At 45.0% G+C, this 21,714-nt stretch overlaps 1 protein-coding gene across 1 annotated transcript in view; it reads left to right on the forward strand.

Annotated features, from left to right (window-relative positions):
• FAM135B (family with sequence similarity 135 member B) overlaps positions 1–21,714 on the forward strand; it is a 131,133-nt gene that overhangs the window by 51,080 nt on the left and 58,339 nt on the right. The window contains exon 3 of the mRNA XM_081012485.1: positions 7,085–7,164. Coding sequence (XP_080868611.1) covers positions 7,085–7,164 — 80 coding nt within the window. The remainder of the gene's footprint in view (positions 1–7,084; positions 7,165–21,714) is intronic.

Here is a 21,714-nt window from a genome sequence, read left to right on the forward strand (position 1 = left end):
GAAAAACCAAGTGGCCGGTGCCAATTTGCCAGTTGGATAAAAATTCCCACCAGGCCCCTTGGACAACCAAGGCAACCAACCATGTCAAGAACCAAGCAATGTCAAGAACCAAGCAATGAACTAAAGGGAAGGTGGGTGGGTGATCCAATGAAAACCAGCAGCGAAATGAAAGCGAAGTGCTGCTGCGGCCACGTTTGAGCGGCAAAACCCTGCCCCAAGCCCAAGCCAACCTGATTGGTTGGCTACCTGGGGGCACGGCACGGCAGCCAAGCCAGCTGGGCAGGGGCTGGAACGCCCCCTGCCAATGCAGGAAACGGCTCCTGCTCACAACTCCTCCCCTCTGTAAGGAGGAGAGGCTTTCTCACAGTGACCAACCAGATTTATTAAATTCCTACCCAGCCCTTCTTCCCAAAGGAGCCCAGAGGCCAAAGAGACCTGAACGCTATGGCCCTTCCTCATTTGGGATTTCCCAGAGACTGGTATTCAGAGGCATCTTGCTGCCTCTTCCCACCCCTCTGCATCTGCCGCCTGAGGCAGCCACCTCCGTTTGCCTATTATTAGGGCTGGCCCTGAAGATATTTGGGAACACAGGGAAGCTTTGTTTGGAGAAAACAAAAGGAGCCTGTCTTCCTGCTCAACCCATCCCCTGCGACCAAGGCATTCACGTCTGGCTCTTGTCCGTTCCCTGGTGACAATGCCCTTTCTTCTTTGTTTTACATCCCTGCTGGGCTGGAATTGAATGTTGCTTGCTCCCTTTCCTATTATGTTTCCATTCAATCTCCGATTATATTTAATTTTTTTAAAAACACACACACACACACACACAAATCTGCCTCTCCTCTCTTTTTGTCCAGCATCCCAAAGGGGAAGCAAAGGGCAGGTTACTGTAAAAATGCCAACGTAGGAGCAAATAAAAGGCAAGTCTCGCTACTGTGTTGTGCCAAGAAGGGCACCAGCTCCTGAGGTGAGCATGAAAGGCACTTTCAAGAGAGCCTGTTCATGTGGCTGTCAGAGAACTGCGGGGTATAAAAGGGTTCGGGCTTTCATTTTTCTTCTTCTTCTCCCCTGATGCCTGCGAGTGCACGCTCCTAAAAGCAAACTACCATTTGATCTCGAAGCTAAAAATAACCATATACAGTGTAGGAGAAGATCCAATCTGTGGTTTACCCACATCCAATTTTTAGAAGCTTAGCCTCCTATTTCAAAGCTTATTTGGACCAGGCAGGGGCTTAGAGGTTAAGCTGGTGGATTGTGCATTTTATTCCCCAAAGCATTTTCCAGAAGGCGCAGGCTGATGATGCAGGCTGGAGCCCTGTGCAAGGAGCCTAAGGCCTAGAGCAGCTTCTGAAGTACACACTACCTATCTTTGGTGTAGTAAAAATGGGTATTTGGCCAAAGATTGTGCCACAAACTGAAGATCTTGCAAAGAAAATAAAATTCAGTGTGCTGAGAGCCGCAAGATTCCATTCATTTATTCAAAGAGTACCAAACTCTGGCTTGGATTTGCCATGGCCAGCAGCATTATCTAGTCATCATAATAATATTATTATTAATAATAATTTATTATTTATACCCCACCCATCTGGCTGGGCTTCCCCAGCCACTCTGGGTGGCTTCCAAAAAAATATTAAAATACTGTAATACATCAAACATTAAAATCTTCCCTAAACAGGGCTGCCTTCAGATGTCTTCTAAAAGTCTGGTAGTTGTTGTTCTCTTTGACATCTGGTGGGAGGGTGTTCCACAGGGCGGGCGCCACTACCGAGAAGGCACTCTGCCTGGTTCCCTGTAACTGGGCTTCTCGCAGTGAGGGAACCGCCAGAAGGCCCTCGGTGCTGGACCTCAGTGTCCGGGTAGAACGATGGAGGTGGAGACGCTCCTTCAGGTATACTGGACCGAGGCCATTTAGGGCTTTAAAGGTCAACACCAACACTATGAATTGTGCTCTGCCCCACCAGCCTCTGCCACTGGCCAGCTCTCTCCTTCCTGCTTTCTTGCTTCTACCAGTCCAGGGGATGGCACTGCCTGACAGCTTCTTCCTCCTCTTCAATCCCAAGAGTTGCCTTTTTAGAACTCAGCAGGGAGAGTGGGGCAAAACTAGAATTAGCTTGGCTGTCACTGACTCTGGCACCTACTGTTGGCCTCCCACCCTACCAATCCCAATGGGCAACAGCCCAACACTGACCACAGCAAACCAGAGGGTGGGCTTAGGAGTGTCATTTGGCCTAGGTCTTAAGTTTAAATGGGACCTCATTACATTCAAACAAATGGCAGAGGAGAGGTGGGATTCACACTGACACAGTCTCAGATTACTGGGGGAAAAACACTGGACAGGAGGGAATCCATGGGGAGGCGGGGACTTACAGTCTCAGCAACTGAGCCATTGGGCAAGACCTATCGGGGATGAGCTGCTATGCTCACCAGGCCTGACACTCCACCAAGTCTGTGCAAATCATATTCTTGCTAATAAAGGGTTAACCTCATGGTTGCACAGTGTAGTTTACTGTTGGCTTACTCCTGACATGTACAAAGCTAAAAATTACATTTGTTGTTCTGCCCATATTTATCTCTGCCAGCCCCCATCAGTGGCACATGGCCCTCAAAAGGTTGCCCAGAATGGAATGTGGCCCTTAGTCCAAAAAACATTCCCCACACCTATTTTCAGTTAACACTATCTGATCACCATATGCACTTGTCTGTATTTTTTTATTGTATTTTGTTTGTTTTGGGAATCGTATTTTGTTTGTTTTGGGAATCATTTCTTTTAATCGACGTTAGTTGACTTGAGTATCACCTATGCCAGCGGTTCTCAACCTGTGGGTCCCCAGATGTTGTTGGACTACAACTCCCATCATCCCTGAGCTCTGGCCTTGCTAGCTAGGGGTGATGGGAGTTGTAGTTCAACAACATCTGGGGACCCACAGGTTGAGAAAGGCTGACCTACGCATTATAAGGGAGGAGGTATGCATTGCGATACAAAGGAATGAACAAAAATTATGCATTTATCCTCAGCTCCAAACGTGGTACCCCATCACCCCGACACTTGGCCCCTCTCTGAGCAAGCTGCTCTCCTGCACGTTTGGGAATCAGGGATCTGCACTGGAGTAATCTGTCACTGGCAAGTGGCAACACTTTCTGTCACAGTAGTAGAGTAGCAATCTGTCCGGGTGATGACACACTGTGATCACAACTGTGTTTCTCAAGGCGTCCCGCTGGATGATAAATTCTTCTGTGTCAAGGCAAAGTGCTGCTTTTGCTTTTCTGTTTCTAATGCCAGACTATTTAACACTGGGAGCCACAGATATGACAGCATCGCGAAGTGTCCTAGCTCTTCATTCAGTAAATACTATGTGGGCCAGCTGCTTAGATGTCTGCTTGGTTTCCATTTGCCTATTGGCTGTCTGATCTTACATGGAACAGATCTCTGGGTGTAAGATCCTCAAAGGTTGCTGAGTTCCTGAAGTGCTCTAGAGAGCCAGTGTGGTGTAGTGGTTAAGAGTGGTAGACTCGTAATCTGATGAACCGGGTTCGCTTCCCCACTCCTCCACATGCAGCTGCTGGGTGACCTTGGACTAGTCACACTTCTCTGAAGTCTCTCAGTCCCACTCACCTCACAGAGTGTTTGTTGTGGGGGAGGAAGGGAAAGGAGAATGTTAGCCACTTTGAGACTCCTTAGGGTAGTTATAAAGCGGGATATCAAATCCAAACTCCTCCTCCTCCTCCTCTTCTTCTTCTTCGAACTTGGCATATATAGTATTTATTTTATCATTTCAACAACCCTGTGAGATGGGATGAGAACATTCTTTAGAACTATATACCTATTGTCTGGAAGTTAACAGCAGGACAATGAAAATGGATTCCACACACTCTAATAGTAGCCAAGAGACTCATATTGAGGAACTGGAAGAATCAAGATAAGATCCCCTTTAATAAGTGGATCGACAATATGACAACACTCCCAACTTATGAATAGACTGCTTACAAACGTAGACTTTGTTTGGATAAATATGACAATATTTTATGCAAACTGGAGTAGGCTATTAATATTTACATATGCATTTGGATAATAACATCAAACGAATGTATAAGTTAGGATATTTTTCGTATATATTCATATTTTTTCTCTCTACACATTGTTGTGCCTTTTTATTTTTATTTTCTTCTTTTCTTTTTCTTTGTACCACTTTATTTCTTTATAATTGAAACTTCTCAATGAAATATTAACACACAAAAAGAAAGAAAAACCCCTTAGGCTTCTATTATCATTCCTGAGATCTGCTGTGACTCAGATATGCCTTTAACCACTTTGCTACACCATATGTCTGTGACGGGTGTTTTTCTTCCATGTTTATTTGGTGTTCCTCTCAAGTTAACCCCCTCTCCACAAAGCTGTCCCAGTTCTAGTGCTTTTTTCAGGGGGGGGTACACAGGGGTACACATACCCCTAAATATTTTGTGAATCTAAGTTTGGCCTTGTTGAGGGGCAGTATTTCAATATGAGTAGGAAAATGAGAGTATCCCTAAACTTTTTTTAAAAAAGCAAAAAAGCACTGTTCTATCCTTTCTTGATGTAAGGAAGGGATATGGAACCTATGGTCCTCATGAAGTCAAACTCCACCTCCTGTCATTCCCAGCATGGCCATTAACAATGGAAAGACATGAACGTCCCCATCACTGCGGTAGGCCATTAGGGACTGATGTCACAGGATACAGAATGAGATGCTAGATGAACAACAATTGCATCTTATGTACATTTTCTCTTGAGGAAATAGGGCAGATGGCTTTTACATCATACTCTGGGACTAGCCAATTATTGTTGCAAATGGAAGTCTTGTTGGTTAGCATAAACGTATCTAGGATTAAAATTGTTGGCCAACCTGGGAGTTTCATCTGCAGAGCTTTGAGTTCTAGCTGCTTTCAGCCAATGAGCCAAACCACAGCCTACAGCGTTTAGCAGATCTTCACAACTGGTGTTGGAAACTGAAATCTGATTGGCTGGCAGTACTGGAGCTTGTGATTGGCTCACTTGTAGGAGTGAAATTAGAGCTCAAAGTCTCACAGTCCATTCTTACAAAATGCAATCTTGTTCACTCTTGCTTTGTTCAAGGTTGGAAATGATGACTCTTAGGATGACAGCAGCAAAGTGATGCCCTGACCCTGTAGATAAGTCTATAATTGGGAGGCTGTCTGCTTCTGATTGCCAACTGATAGAAATAACAAGTGGGGAGAAAGAAGGTTGTTGTGCTCATGTGTGCTCTTTGTGAACTTCAGGCATCTAGTTGGCCTCTGTTAGAACAGGATACTGGACTAGAATGAATCTTTGGCTTGATTCACCAGGACTCTTATGTTCTTATTTATCTTATTTTTAAATTTAAGCAGGGCTGCTGGATGCAAATCGGTACCTTTAAACATTGGGCATAAAAGGGAATGTTGGCACTGTGGCTTCTAACCCAACAGAATGGAAAACCTTCTGATACATCAAAGGTAGCCAATGTGGTTCCTGTGTCAGGTATGCTGGAGTACATTTTCCATCATGCTCCACCACTGGCCCTATTGGCACCACTGGCCCTATGGGCTGGTCCTGATGGGAGTACAGCAATATAAGTCACCCCAGTTCTCCACAGTCATCAAAAGCATGAGAGAACTTTGCTGTTTGCATCTTTTCAGTAACACGAATCCCTTGTTTGTACTGGAGAAATCTGTTAGGGCTATGAATATACCCAGTGACACTGGTATTGATATTCTCTGTGTACATCTCTACCATGTAAAGGGAAGACTTCTGACCTCCTGGAATGGAAAAAAAAGATTGGAAATCATTGGGAGTGGAATAGTTGCGCCATCCTCTCTGACCTTTAAATTCCTGGATGAAACATGTATAGTTGACTTGACAATGTGAGCAGGCAATGCAGTCTATTCTATTTCACAGAAATGTTCTCTTTCACATTATTATGGTCTTAGCCTTGCTGCTTAGAAGAAGAAGAAGAAGCAGTACAGTCTTACCAAGAAATATGATGGCTCTGTAAAAGCACTGCAGAGAAATTTTGTTAATCCTATCCAAACTCTTCCCTTGGATATTAGGGAAGGCTCCCAACTCAGTAGGAGAACACTTGCTTTGCATGCAGAAGTTCCAGGTTCAAGGCTCAGCCTCTCTAGGTAGGGCTGGGGAGGTCCCCAGATTGGAGAGCCACTGCCAGCCGGTGTAGATGACATTGCACTAGATGGACCAGTTGTCTTACTCTTGAGCTTGCAGATCAGAAGGTCGGTGGTTCAAATCCACGCAACAGGTTGTGTTCCCATTGCTCTGTCCCAGCTCCTGCCAACCTAGCAGTTCGAAAGCACATTAGTGCAAGTAGATAAATAGGTACCACTGTGGCGGGGAGGTAAACAGCTTTTCTGTGCACTCTGGTTTCCATCACAGTGTTCCGTTGCACCAGAAGCGGTTTAGTCAATGCTGGCCACATGACCTGGAAAGCTCTCTGTGGACAAACATCGGCTCCCTTGGCCTGAAGGCGAGATGAGCACCGTAACCGCATAGTCACCTTTGACTGGACGTAACCATCCCGGGGTCCTTTACCTTTACCTTTTACCGATGTTCATTCCCTGCGAGCTGTGCTTTGCATTATCACTTTATGCTTTTCGACAACTGGTCCAGATGCACCTCTTTCCCCAGGCCTTTGGTAGAGTGGACATTATCTGTCCACCTGGATTCCATGCATGCACAGCTATCCTGCGTTGCTATTTTGTGATTCTGGAAAGGTTTCTTGTGGTTTTGTTTTATGGTTTTAATTGTACGGTGTACTTATTCTGTGATATTTTTGCAACCCACCCTGAAACCATTTGGTGATGAGTGGGCCATATTAAAACAAGTCCGATCTACAATAACAAACAAATAAAGCATTATAGATTTTAGCTATTGTTCTGCTTTATGGTTTTCACCTTTGTTGTAAAATTTGGTTATTGGGCAGTATAGCAGTAAGTAAATACATAAATAAGCAAGCAAAATATTTGCTTTTTTGAAGGAAGGCTGCAGTTCCCTCTATAACAGTTTTCTTTTTTTTTCCTTCCTAAAATCCTCTCTCTCTAGGTATTACTTGGTGCACGCAAGTCTGAAAGTCCCACCCAGGATCCCACATCGATTGCTGGCGACCATTGTTGAACAAACAGGTGAGAAAAGAAAGGAGAGAGAAATGGCTTTGAATGAGGTGAGTTCAACCTGCCTTGAGGGATAGAGCCAGAAACTCAGGAGGGTGAACTGAAAGAGCCTCACTGTAATGGACAAATCTGAAGTTGAGTCTAGAATAGTTCTGCAAAACCTCAAAGTGTATAGAGTCTACACAGCTGGGATGGCAGTGTGGTTACCTATTTATTTCCGTGCCCGGTTAAAAATTCTGGTAATGACTTTTAAAGACCTAAATGGTTTAGGACAAGCTCATACCTATAGAAACCGTTTGCCTAACTCTTGAGATCAGAATCAAAGACTGTGCCTATCAGCCTACCATCGAGACCTATGAGATCACATCTTCACCATACATTTAAAGCACTATTATACCTCCTTCAGGGATGTGGGTTAAACCACAGAGCCTAGGACTTGCTGATCAGAAGGTCGGCAGTTCAAATCTCCGCAACGGGGTGAGCTCCCGTTGCTCAGTCCCTGCTCCTGCCAACCTAGCAGTTCGAAAGCATGCCAAAGTGCAAGTAGATAAATAGGTACCACTCCGGCGGGAAGGTAAACGGCATTTCTGTGCGCTGCTCTGGTTCGCCAGAAGTAACTTAGTTATGCTGGCCACATGACCCGGAAGCTGTACATCGGCTCCCTCGGCCAGTAAAGCGAGATGAGCGCCGCAACCCCAGAGTCGGCCACGACTGCACCTAATGGTCAGGAGGCCCTTTACCTTTACCTTTATACCTCCTTTAAATAGTCATGGCTTTCCCCAAAGAATCCTGAGAACTGCAGTTTGTTAAGGGTGCTAAGAGCTGTTAGGAGACCCCATTCCCCTCACAGAGCTACAATTCCCAGAGTGGTTTAACAGCCCCATTTCCCAGGGAACTCTTTGTTTTTTTAAACAAATAAACAATTCAACAACATTTCAAATTTAGCCATCAGTCATTCCACCTATGATTTCCCCCTCCCTCCCTACATGGTTCCCTCAAAATTTCAATTTATGCTCCATATCATAGTTACTCTGCACCTTCACCTTACCTCACAAGAAAAACAAAAAGTTCACCCCCACTGCTGTTCTTACTCAACTCCTATTTGCATTTAAACATTTTTACACTGAGTTTTTAAGTACTCTGAAAATATTTTCCAATCTTCTTTCAAACCAGTCTCTTCCTGATCTCTGATTTTACACTCCAAACTTGCCATTTCTACATACTCTATCAATTTCAGCTGCCATTCTTCTTTGTTGTCATGCCATTTTTGTGTCCCTCTGATTTCAGTGGCATTTACTTCCAAAAAGTGAAATTATTGTGGCAGTCTTATGCATACTGTCATGGAAATTTGTCTGGATTGCTCCCACCGACAAAAGAAATATACCATGGGAATGAAAAACTCAGTTTCATTTGAGTCAGTTTCGCTGCTGTTTTAAATATGACTTACTGAAGGAGCACCATTTTTCTTCATTCTGTGAAAGATGTGTTTGATGAGCCTTTTGATGCTGTCCCAACAAGTTTGCGCTGCTCATTGCTCAGTGGAGCAGGAAAGAATCAAGACTCGGGATTGTATCAAATTGCTGTCATTAGTTCCAATAACGCTCGAGGAAGCAATTACTGCCTCCATCAACTGGAAGCAAATTTACTGCCTTTTGAAGTACAAGAGAGAGGACAAACCTTTTTATTTTCCATTGAATGCCATATGATTATTATTTTTTTATTCTGTAATGAACCTGCGTGAATAATATCCAGGATTTTACAGGTTAATGTTTTAAAAGGCACAAATACCAATGTATTACGTGAATCTGGCAGGTCCCATTTTGGAAATGGATTGCTGTAGTTCTGCTGGCGCCAACAGTTATTCCAAACAGACCGTCTATCTGATTCGGGCTCTCCAATTCTCTTTCTGTCAAGAAAAGAATGATTAGCTGCTGGGTGTACAAACTCTTTAATTCAACCTAGCTAGGGGCTTACGAATGAGGAAATGTATCTATAGGCACATCCCTTTGGGATGCAAATGATAGCATATCCACCTGAGTGTAGAATAGGGGTCAGCAAATTTTTCAGCAGGGGGCCGGTCCACTGTCCCTCAGACCTTGTGGGGGGCCAAACTATATTTGGAAAAAAAATATATGAATAAATTCCTATGCCTTCCCAACCCGGCCCGCAGACAGTCCGGGAATCAGCGTGTTTTTACATGAGTAGAATGTGTCCTTTTATTTAAAATGCATCTCTGGGTTATTTGTGGGGCTTTCCTGGTGTTTTTACACAAGCAGAATGTGTGCTTTTATTTAAAATGCATCTCTGGGTTATTTGTGGGGCATAGGAATTTGTTCATATTTTTTTTCAAAATATAGTCTGGCCTCCCACAAGGTCTGAGGGACGGTGGACCGGCCCACAGCTGAAAAAGGTTGCCGACCCCTGGAATAGAGTGTTGCTATTACTTCCCTTGATCTGGATGGTACACTTCTGTTAATGCAGCCTAGAAGAGCATAATGTTTCTGTTTCTGTTTCTTTTTTTGCTGCTGCATGACACTGTTGATTCATGTTAAACTTGTGGTCCACCAAGACCCCAAGATCCTTTTCACATGTACTGCTAAACAGCCGGAACTTGAAGAACACAGACATACCCTTAGCTCACAGGAAGAGAGAATTCCAGTTATACACGACAGCATTATTATTATTATTATTATTATTATTATTATTATTATTATCCACTTTAGAGGAGTAGCCTCCATAGCTTGCTATTCTGGTGCCAGGTAGAGTTGCAGATTGGGCTTCCTCGCCATTTATATCTGACTGCATCCCATTCCAGTAACCTTGAAAAATGAACTTGGGTTTATGAAAATAACAGCGATAAGTGGCTACATTTATATTACTGACTTCCATGTGAGGAAATTAATAGGGATATCTTATTTTCCCATCATCTGTAATGGAATAGTGTTAGAGAGGCAGTTAGCTATCGCTCTTTCCAATGGGCTAATTGGAAATGTCAAAAGGCGAGGCTGAGTTGAAGGATTGATTATAAAGCCATGCAACTTTTCAGCAAGAGTTATACTTTGAGAAGAAAGGGATGAAGAGCAGAGTCTCAAATCACAATGACAGGAAGCGGCAGACATGCCTTAACATGCCAATCTTAAAGCTCAGAGTAAGTTTAGAGGAAAATACAGCCCAGGAAACTGAGTGAAGTCCATTGGCATAAATATTAGGAGCCAACTCCTAGGGGCTGAAGTCCCTTTGCCTCCCCCAATAAAATATTGAAGTGGGCCGGAGGTCCCCCAAATTTATTTATTTTTAAACATAATTTTTATTAACAGGCCAATCATATCACATTATTTCAAATCACATTAATTCCAAATTATACAGCCAAATTTTTCAATTTTGTTGGGGGTACCCATACATCAAGCTCCGGACGAGAATCCAAGCATCACTTCTATTACTGCTTTAATTAAACAGTTCTATCCAGTTCTATCCAGATAGTCTCTTTTTTACTTTCTTCATCTTCTTGTTGTTGTCATATATTCCTTTCTTTGCGATCTCTGATAATCTTCACAGGCAGGTTAAAAACAAACATCGTCTGTGTGGGTTTTACGCACTCCACAAGTCATATCTCACAGGGCAGCCGCCATTCCACTCCTCCTTCGAAAGTTTATCTTCGGTCTGCCCTTTAGTTTTCCCAGGCTTGTAAAATATCTCCTAGAGGGCTCTGCCAGGTTAAAGATCAAATTCCAAACATCGTTCACTTTCAAATAGTCCTGGTTTTCCTCCCCCTGTCTTTCTTAAACAAGCCTGTCTTGCGAGACGCCATTTTAAAACTGCGTCATAAAATTTTTCCATTCTCCGATCTTTACCAATCCTCTCTTCATTCATCATTAATTCATCCCACACAGTTTTTAGATTCCTGCTTGTGTAGTAAAATACGGCGGTTCTTTTTCTTTGGGGTGGAGGGTTATTTATACTCATATAAGACAAAGAAAGAAAAGTTTTTTCCTCCACCCCACCTTCTTAGCTCCAAACATACCCATCTCTTAATGGCGCTTCATCTCTTGATTTATTTGTCTTCGCCTGCCACTCTGATCCCAGAGATCCATTAATCAGCAGTCCTATCTCCCGACCTTTGCTTGACGTATGTGCTTTAACATCTTCCAATTATATATTTCCAATTATATTTCCGTGTTAAAGCAAACCAGCACGTGCAGATTGGAGACGGCGTCCGGGAAGAGCCGACTTCACCGAGGGCTGAGCCAAATGACCGGCGCACCCCCTTCTCTCGAATCCGGGGGTGCATTGTGGCCACCGCTGGCAAGGCAGTCCCCCCCCCATATCCTGGGGGGGGGGAAGACTGCATACTTCCTATAGCAGCCTCTTAATTACCTCGTGTGGGTCGGAGAGATGTTATTGTCGGCCATCTTCCAATGCGCCACCTGGTGGCCCCCGGGGGTCCCCAAAATTGATGGGCATTGCCATTCAAATCGTGTGTCTACTGCGTCTTGATCGATTATACGGGGCTGGCCTTAACCCCCAAATTTTATTCAAGTTGGCACCCCTGGCATGACCAAAGGCAAAAAGGGGTGTTGCAATAGAAGTGACTTTTACCTCTGTACAGTAAGCCACGTCCCAGCCCTGCAACAACTGGAGGTCACTGCAGACATTGCCCTCCACCGACCATTCAGGCAAGAGGTATTCCAAGGCACTTAGGGAGGGTGCAGAACAGGGGCAGTGGGGGTGTGGCCTCAGGAAAGAGGGCGTGATCTGGGAAGGAGGTGTAGGGGAAGTCCCATGGGCCATATAAGTCAGACTGGAAGGTTATATTTGGATTGGGGTTTTCCACCCCTGGTGCACATGGTAGCTCACTAGGGTGTGTGTGTGTGTGTGTGTGTGTGTGTGTGTGTGTGTGAATAAACCTCCTGGATTTTATGACTGCAGAAACCTTCAGCAGCTATCTGGCAATGCACACCACTGATATGCATTCTGTTTTATAGGTCAATTCACACAGGTGCTTTTACAAGTGATACTTCCTCAACTTCCATGGTTGGGAGGGGGGCTCTGTTGCGTGTTGAGACCTTTAAACCTCCCCCCTGAAATAAATTCAGACAAGACTCAAATTTTTGGTTTGGTTTCTGGCAGAATTTGGGCCACAACTTTATTGATTACAGCAAGTGACTGGTTGCATAGACTCTGGTTCGACTAGCTCCCTGCACCATTGCAGGTAGCGCTAACCCAGGGCACCAGCATAGGTCAGCCTAGGGTGAACACCTGAAGAAGCAGAAAGCCAGGAGCAGGCTAGTTCCACCACCCCAATGCCCTCCCTGGACTCAGGCATGGGCACAACCCCCTCTCAGGGGTTGACCAAAGCATCAAGTCCCTGGATTCCTTTAACGGAATACCCTTCACATAGGGATGGCGAGAGCGTTCTCCCATCCCTATCACCTGAACCAGAGCCTATCCACAACCTTACAAGTTGTGACGAATTGCTACGCGGCAGGCGAAACCCAAATTGCAACAGCCAATCAGCCAAGTGGGGAAAATTCCTGCCGTGCCCCTGTCCCAATGACAGACAACACACGACGGCATAGCAAGGTCAAGCGAAAAGCCCTAAAAGTAGGGAGAGGTGGGTGGGTGTTCCAAATACATGCGCCGAAAGAGGAAGCTCTGAGTCATGTGCATTGGTATAAATTGGTCCCTTGAACTGTTTGGACTGCGTCCCATTGGCCAGGTTGCACCCAGCTACGAGGGACCTACCAATCGGGTGTTGTGGCTGACCAATCGTACCCACCCACAACACAGGGTGTCGGTTTTCCAGGTCTCACCGCAATACGTGCCCTCTTTAAGGGAGGACCCGATTTATCGTTGTTGTTTGAAGTTTGTGTGCTTAAGCAAAGTAACTGTGAAATTGCTTTCTTTAAAATAGTAGCATCCTGTGGGGGGATGCCCGTTGGGAGGAAAGGATGGTTTCAATTCATGCAGGCCCTGGTAGCATGGAATGTTTGTTTTTAGCTCAAACAGATTAGACTTTGTTAAAGGTCAGGAACTGACAGGACTCATGAATTACAAGACAAGCTATGATCCTTCGTTATATGGTCCATTTGCTACATCCTTGCAGAGCTTCAAATAAGCAGAGCAGTGTGACTTAGGCCACCTTCACATCACACAGTTAAAGAACCCTTTAAACAATCATGGCTTCCCCCAAAGAATTCTGGGAGCTATAGCTTTTTATGGGTGCTGAGAGTTGTTAGGAGTGAGGCTGCAAGCTTCCCTGGAAGGCTGTGGGGCTGTGGGAAGGCAGAGGCACCGGACAGGAGCTGTCTGTCAAGCAGTGAGTAACAGTGGGAACTGAAAATGCATGAGGTTCCCTGTCTGCCAAAGCTATGAATGAAATCCTCAACACAAATCTCCCTGGAGTCAGAGCTGGATTTAGGGGAGTGCGACCGGTTTGATGGGTCATGGATCACTGCCTTGTCATGGTGAAGGGGCTTGAATATCTCCAAGAAGCTATGAGCTATGCCGTGCAGGGCCACCCAAGATGGACAGGTCATAGCCGAGAGCGTAGACTAAATGTGATCCACCTGGAGAAAGAACTGGCAAACCACTCCAGTATTTTGCCAAGAAAACCCCATGGACATAAAAAAGGAGAAGCTTTGAGAAGAAAGTGAGAGTTTCCAAGGCATGCTCTGATTCATGGGGTCACAGAGTCGAACACGACTAAAACAACTAAACAACAACAGCCGATTTGATTGCACTGGCTGCAGAGCCTCAGGAGTGCAGCAACCATGTTATGGTTGCCATATTTCTAGAAGTAAAATTCAGGACAGTTGTTTAGCTTTCTTTCTTTTCTTTTTTTAAGGAAAAACAAAGTTGTTAAAGCAATCAGCCACAAAATCCTGGACATTTTCTGAAATCCCCCCCGGCCGCTATTTTTGCTGGTTAAATTCTGTATGTCAACCCTAAACTATGTTGTAGAATGGAAGGCAAGTGGCGGGGGGCACCAAATTTTGGGGTCACACAGGACCCCAAGCTCTGCCACTGCTGGAGTGGATGATATTGTCAAGTTATCTGAATGCACACTCAAGTTTGTTTCCCTTCTTTGCAAGATATCAAACCCTGCTTTAGCCCAGATGTGCATAGCAAATCATGTACTTCGCTAGGTTATAATTATGTGCATTGATAGTGTGTGAGCATTAATAGCCTTAGCGTAAACCTTTGGTGTTAACACTTGCCATTGGGTGAGTGTGTAGTCACGCTTTTAAAGTTGCCACAGGATGCAATGTGATAAAGCTCCCCGTTTTCGAGTGTGGAAAGGCTTCTCCATCACATGGGTTAAATGCCACATAGGCAGATTTTACTAGCTAGCTTTTTGAGTAAGTATTTTCATGAAGGTTAAAGACTGCCTGCATTTACATTCTCAATCCCATGGGGAAGGCACCAGGGCTATACTGAAATGTAATTAGAAGTAACTGAAAAAGAACAATGGCTGTGTGTGTGTGTGTACAGTAGCATATGTTCTTACCTGTTCCTATTATAAAGAGGAGCTTAGGTGGGAAAGTTGTCATTTCATCACTTGCCTTTAATTAGGTTTTATTTAAGGAAAGCATATTGTCCTGAAATATGTACAGAAGCTAGGTAAACATCACCATCTGCTTGTGACCTCCTGTCTCCCTCAGCAACACACACACACACACACACCACTTTGCAGGCAGTTACTGGTGACATTGCAGTGCGAGCTCAAGCTTGCAGCTCAGAAGCAGATCACTTTCTTTGCATGCATAACAGGCCGTGGCAGAGTCCTAGCATGACTAGGTCAGGGCTTTTAGCCAGGGCTGAGCTGAACATTGAGCATTCTTTTTGTGCATCCTTCAGTATGTGCAAATCTGACCCTTCTTGCCCTGGAAGCAGACGATGGAGCAACAGTTCAGTTGCCATCCTGTAGTGCTGAGTTTCAAATTCAAATTCAAATGTTAGAACTTCTGGGTATTCTCCACCTCCCCCCAAAAAGGCTGTCAGGAGATAACAGGGCCTTCTCGGTAGTGGCGCCCTCCCTGTAGAACCCCTTCCCTTCAGATGTCAGGGGATAAAGAAATACACAACTTTTAGAAGACATCTGAAGGCAGGCCTGTATAGGGAAGTTTTTAATGTTTGATGTTTTATTATGTTTTTATATATGCAGTAAGCCGCCAAGAGTGGCTGGGGAAACCTAGCCAGATGGGTGGGGTATAAATAAGATGATGGTGATGATGATCAGTGATCTTAGGGAAGAGCCACTGCTTGTTCTCCTCCAAAAAGGACTTGTAATCACAGTTGACACCCAGATGCCTGTGGGAAGCCCACAAACAGAACCTGAGCACAGGAACACTCTCTCCTTTTGTGGTTTCCAACAACTCATATTTGAAAGCAGTAGAGAACCTGTCCAAGTGACACTGACACCAAAACCCCACACATACACTAAAGCAAAATAAGGCAAGTTTTACCACCCCATCCCCTTTCCCCTCCTTCCTTTCCACAAACTTATACTGTAGGCAACACCGGTGTGTTTTTTTCTTCTGGGGGTACGCAGGGGTACACATACCCCTAAACATTTTGTGAATCTAAGTTTGGCCTCATTGAGGGGCAGTATTTCAATATGAGTAGGAAAATGAGAGTACCCCTAAACATTTTTTAAGAGGAAAAAAAACACTGGGCAACACTAATGTCTCACATCGAATGTAACTGATCTATAGAAAAGACTCTGCAACCTGAAAAAGAGACAGTTCATGTACTTTTGTAACCAAAGAAAATCTTTAATAAAAAATATTTTTTTTAAAAAAAACATTACTGCCCTTGTCTTTAGAGGCAGAACATAGTCAACAAGGCTAGTAGCTGTTGAGCTTGTCCCATCATCATTTAAAACTATCCGATCAATGTAATAAAAAGCAACAGCAATATTATTTAATAATAACTGGAGGTTCACAAAAGCCCAGCCTTTTGCGTGTTAAGACCCAGAAACCTCCCCCCTAAATAAATTCACACGACTTAAATTTTTGGTTTTGGTTTTTGGCAGAATTTAGGCCCCAACTTTATTGATTATAGAAAGTGACTGGTTGCATAGACTCTGGTTTGACTAGCTCCCTGCACCGTTGCAGGTAGCGCTGACCCAGGGTTCCATAGGTCAGCCAAGGGTGAACACCTGGATAAGCGGAAAGCCGGGAACGGGCTAACTCCGTCACCCAAATGTCCCCCTGGACTCAGGCACGGGCATAACCCCCCTCTCAGGGGTTGACCAAAGCATCGAGTCCTGGATTCCTTTAATGGAATACCCTTCACATAGGGATAGTGAGAGGGTTCTCCCATCCCTATCACCTGAAGCAGAGCCTATCCACAACCTTAAAAAGTTGTGACGATTTGCTACGTGGCAGGCAAAACCCAAATGGCAACAGCCAGACAGCCAAATGGGGGAAATTCCTGCCGTGCCCCTGTCTCAACAACAGACGACACACGGCGGCATAGCAAGGTCAATCGCAAAGTCCTAAAAGTAGGGAGAGGTGGGCGGGTGTTCCGAATGCACAAGCCAAAAGAGGAAGCTCTGGGTCACATGCATGGGCATAAATAGGTCCCTCAAACTGTTTGGACTGCAACCCATTGGCCAGATTGCACCCAGCTTTGAGGGAGCTACCAATCAAGTGTTGTGGCTGACCAGTAGTACCCACCCACAACACAGGGTGTCGGTTTTTCAGGTCTCACCGTAATATGTGCCCTCTTTAAGGGAGGACCCGATTTAGGGGCATGTGTGTCAACTTCTGGGGTGCTATTCCATGGCAACGCCTAATTGCATCATTTCTGATCCCACCAGGTCACATTTGAGCAAAAGCCACTGCCAGCACCCTCTCTCTCTTCAAGTAACATTTTGTACAGCAGGATTAGAAACAGAAAAGCACACACCTGCCGAAAGTGAAGGCAACACTCACAGGGGCCCCATTGCAATGCTAGCCACGTCTATCAATCTGAGCATTGCTTTCTTCCTGCCTTCTCAGGCAGGAGGTTTTTAATTAAGGGAAAGCTCTGCAGGGTCTAGTATCTCAATCTGCTTGCATACGACTGGCATTGTCTTGCGGTTGTTTTTAATCGTTGGGGGTGTGGAGGTTCAGGGAGGCCCCCATGTTTTCAAATTACCATCGCTGCTGTTAAAAAAGGGAACAGCCAGGGGGCAGAAGTGTGTGATGGTGTGTGTGTGTGTGCTGTTTTTCTTCCATTACAGTGTTTTTCCATTACATTGGTACCTCGGGTTACAGACGCTTCAGGTTACAGATACTTCAAGTTACGGACTCTGCTAACCCTGAAATAGTACCTTGGGTTAAGAACTTTGCTTCAGGATGAGAATAGAAATCACACGGCAGCTGTGCAGTGGCAGCGGAGGACCCCATTAGCTAAAGTGGTGTCTCAGGTTAAGAACAGTTTCAGGTTAAGAACGGACCTCCATAACGAATTAAGTTCTTAACCCGAGGTACCACTGTAGTGGTAAATGGCTTGCCACTTTCTTCATTCACAGACCAACCAAAGTTTGGGAGGGAAGGGGGGTGTTGCTGCTGCTTATGGGTGCAGCAAAAGCAAGTGGGGAGGGTAAAGAGAGAGAACCCCACTCTTCCTGCTTGGTTTTTGGAAAGATGGGTTCTGATGAGATGTCAGAAGGCCGCTGATAGGATTCCTGTTTCTTGAACTGAAACCATGTGGCATTGGTGAAGGTTCAGGAGGAATCTGGAAGGGTCTAGTGCAGTGGTGGCGAACCTATGGCACATGTGCCAGAGTGGGCACTCAGAGTTCTCTCTGCGGGAATGCGTGTCATCGCCCCATCATTCAAAGTGTCTTGCCACTCCCCCCACCTCATGCCAGTGCAGGCGTGAAATGCTTCCTAGATTATGCTCCACCCGCAGCGGGGTTGGGGGGGGAGTTGCGTGCCCCCCATGCCTCTGTGAGCATGAAACGTTTCGTAGAGCGTGCGTTGGGGGGAGATGCTATTGGTGAGCTGGAGACGCATGTTTGCTGTGCTGATGTGAGTGAGTGTAACTGTTTTTAGTTGAGTTAGTTATTTTCAGCGTTCCCCCTGAAGAAGCTCCAGATCCCTACGCAATCTTCCCCCAAAAAGCTCAACAACTTTGTGCAATCCTCCCCCCAACAAACTTAACAACATGGATAAAAACAGTAAATCGCCATGTTTCCACTTTGCGATAAATAAGTGGGTTTTGGGTTGCAGTTTGAGCACTCGGTCTCTAAAAGTTTCAGCACCACTGGTCTGGTGGATGGGGGTCTGAGCAGGCCCAGGAGCAGAGCTAAAGCAGGTTTCGATTGACCCGAGGGCCTAGCCCAGACATGTTTTGGTGTTACCTTAATGAAGCTTACTTAGACTGTTACCTCACCAGGAAGCTAGCCTGGCTATTCCAGGAATTTGAAAGCTTGCTTGGATTTTTACACTTGTTGAATCCAGAAATTAGAAGGATCCAGCAATTAGAAGCTTTCCTCCCCACCCAAAAAACCTCATAGCAGTATTTACTCATTGATGAGATCAAGGAACATTCCATGGGGAAGTTGTGCTCAAGCCTCGATACACACAAGAGTGTACCAAAATGAGCATTTAAGCCTTTGTTGGTGTATTTATCGACTTTCCTCACTTAGGTTGCAGGAGGAGGAGGAGGAAGGCTGTTAAAATTTGCGTGCAAGTTTTTGCATCTGATCAGCTCAGGTTTAGCAAAGTTTGTCTAAATTAACTAGTATACACCCACTGACTTGCAAGATCAGTGAAATACATGGGTACATAGAAATTCATATTTAGGAGTTTGCTATGTCTGCCATTTGATGAAAAGAATGAAAGTGTAATGGGTTTAGGGGTTGCTCGTGCGTAAGTTGCCGCCACTCCTGGCTAGGTTACCTGGTTGAACCCTTTCTGACCGGACAGCCTCTAGCTTCGTGGCTGTCTCAGTCGCTGGCAGAATCCGTCAGTGGGCGTTTCTTGAACTTCTTCCAGCACAAAAGTTCCTTGACGCCTAGTCTCCGCCTAGTCTCCCTGCGCGGAAGCCTTCTGCGCAGGGAGGGTGTGGGCAGCGGAGGACCCGTACTCTCTCCGCTGGTCTCCGGCGAGGAGTCTTGGAGCCTTCTCTCCGATTCCCCCATCTGCCCCCCTTCTCCCCTGGTGTTACGCTGATTTCCTTCCCCAGCAGACGGGCTGCCTCTCTTCCTACTGGGACCCTCTCAGGCATCCCTCTGGAGCCTTCCCTCCGCCTCTAGCTCCGATGGCAGTTCCCTGACAGAAAGACAACTGATCTTTTAATGTATCAATCAAATCAAATGTTTAATGGGTTTTTAAAAATAATAATAATAGAGAAACATAATCTTGAACCATTACAATGCTGTGCCGCCTTAGAAGAGGTGGTCCTTCCTGTACAACAGAGAAGATGAGATGTCTGTTCTAAAACAGCAGCAGTCTGTTATTTTTATTAAATGGTGGGGTATTATTATTATTATTATTATTATTATTATTATTTTGCAGGGCAGGGAGATTATTTCTAATTATTTTAACTAAACAAAGAATGCTGCCCAGATTTATCGGGGTTGAGTTTTAATCAATCAAAAGTTTTAAAATTAATTAAGCTGATTTATCAACGCAAAGTTGCAGGCCTGGAATTAATGTAGCAATTAACTTACATGCGGAGAGCTCTGCAAGGCATTCGGTCTGACCTCTGTGGAAGTCCAGGCTTGAGAATTAATTCTGCAATTAATTAATTGGCAACAAGCATCACTTTGATCTTGCAGCCCATGCTTTTGGAAGGTTCATCAGAATTAGCATGCAGAGAAAGCATCCCACACAATGCCAGGATTCTCACGGAGCAAGCTGGGGTCAAGGTCGGCTTACTTCAATGTCGTATATTGCTTTAAAAGCCTCGATGAAAGGGACAGGCAAAGAAGTAAAAACACCATAGCAGGGATTCCTCCCATTAAACATGGCTGGAAGCATCTCTCTGATAACTGTATGCTAGCTCTGTTCTGGTTTGCAATAGTCTCTCCTACATTGATTTAAAGCATAGAGAGCCTTTGTTATAAAGGTTTACCAGAAGCTTTAACTAAGAAAAAGGGTTTTGTGGCAGTATAAGGGTGGTGCTGTGGGTTAAACCACAGAGCCTAGGACTTGCCAATAAGAAGGACAGCGGTTCGAATCCCTGCGACGAGGTGAGCTCCCATTGCTCAGTCCCTGCTCCTGCCAACCTAGCAGTATGAAAGCACGTCAAAGTGCAAGTAGATAAATAGGTACCACTCCAGCAGGAAAGTAAACGGTGTTTCCGTGCGCTGCTATGGTTTTCCAGTAGCTGCTTAGTCATGCTGGCCACATGACCCAGAAGCTGTATGCTGGTTCCCTCGGCCAGTAAAGCGAGATAAGTGCCGCAACCCCAGAGTCGGTCACAACTGGACCTAATGGTCAGCGGTCCCTTTACCTTCACCTTTAAGGAACAACAGAGTTATGGTGACATACCTCATCAAGTGCACTGGGGGCTGATGATGCACTTTAGTCCATGAGCACATACACCTTCATAAGAGTCCTCAGGTCAAAGGCCTATCTAGTCCAGCATCTTCTCACAGTGACCAACCAAAGCCCACAGGAAGCTGTAGACAGCACTTGACTGCAACAGGCTTCTCCCCTCCTGTACCTTCTAGCAGCTGGTATTCAGAGACAGCCAAGGAAGAACATAGGCTTCATGACTAGTAGCCATTGATGTCCTTCTGCTAACCCAGAAATAGTACCTCGGGTTAAGAACTTTGCTTCAGGATGAGAACAGAAATTGTCTCCGACGGCACGGTGGCAGCAGGAGGCCACATTAGCTAAAGTGGTGCTTCAGGTTAAGAACGGACCTCCAGAACGAATTAAGTACTTAACCCGAGGTACCACTGTACTGCCTTATCTATTTTATAGTACAGTACATTAATTATTGCTTTCATTTTACGGACCAATGGTCTCGTTAGAGAGTAAAATTCATGTTAAATTGCTATTTTAGGAGTTGTTTTTAAAGTCTGGAATGGATTAATCCATTTTGCATTACAGTGACACCTTTGCTAAAGGCTGTTCTCCAATTGGAGCGCTCGCAGGACAGTGTTTCCCAATTGTCAGTGTTTACACTACATTTTTAAAGATTTGCCTTGAGAGAGGCTTAAAACCTCTTTTGTTGTCCACCAGTATTTCACTTTCCATTCTTAAGTTGGGAATAGAGTAGTTGCTTTGGAAGATGATAATCAGGCATCCACACAACATGACCAGTCCAACGAAGTTGATGCAACAGTATGCTCGCTCACAGCCACCACTGCTGCCATCACCGCTGCTTAGGACAAGCACCTCCCTGAGCTCGGTGGTAGTTCTGGTGGGGGAAATAGGGACAATCTGGGATCAAATCAAAAGCTGGGATGGCTTTCGTAATTCCAAAACTGTCCCTGGAAAACAGAGACCCTTGAAGGACATGCATTATATTGGCTTGCCCCATATAAATAATGTCTCTAATATGCTACCAATTATGCACCACTGGGGATCCTAGCAAAGGTATATTTGGAAAAGAA

Source organism: Podarcis pityusensis, assembly GCF_964106645.2.
Source record: "Podarcis pityusensis genome assembly, chromosome: 7".
NCBI lineage: Eukaryota > Metazoa > Chordata > Lepidosauria > Squamata > Lacertidae > Podarcis > Podarcis pityusensis.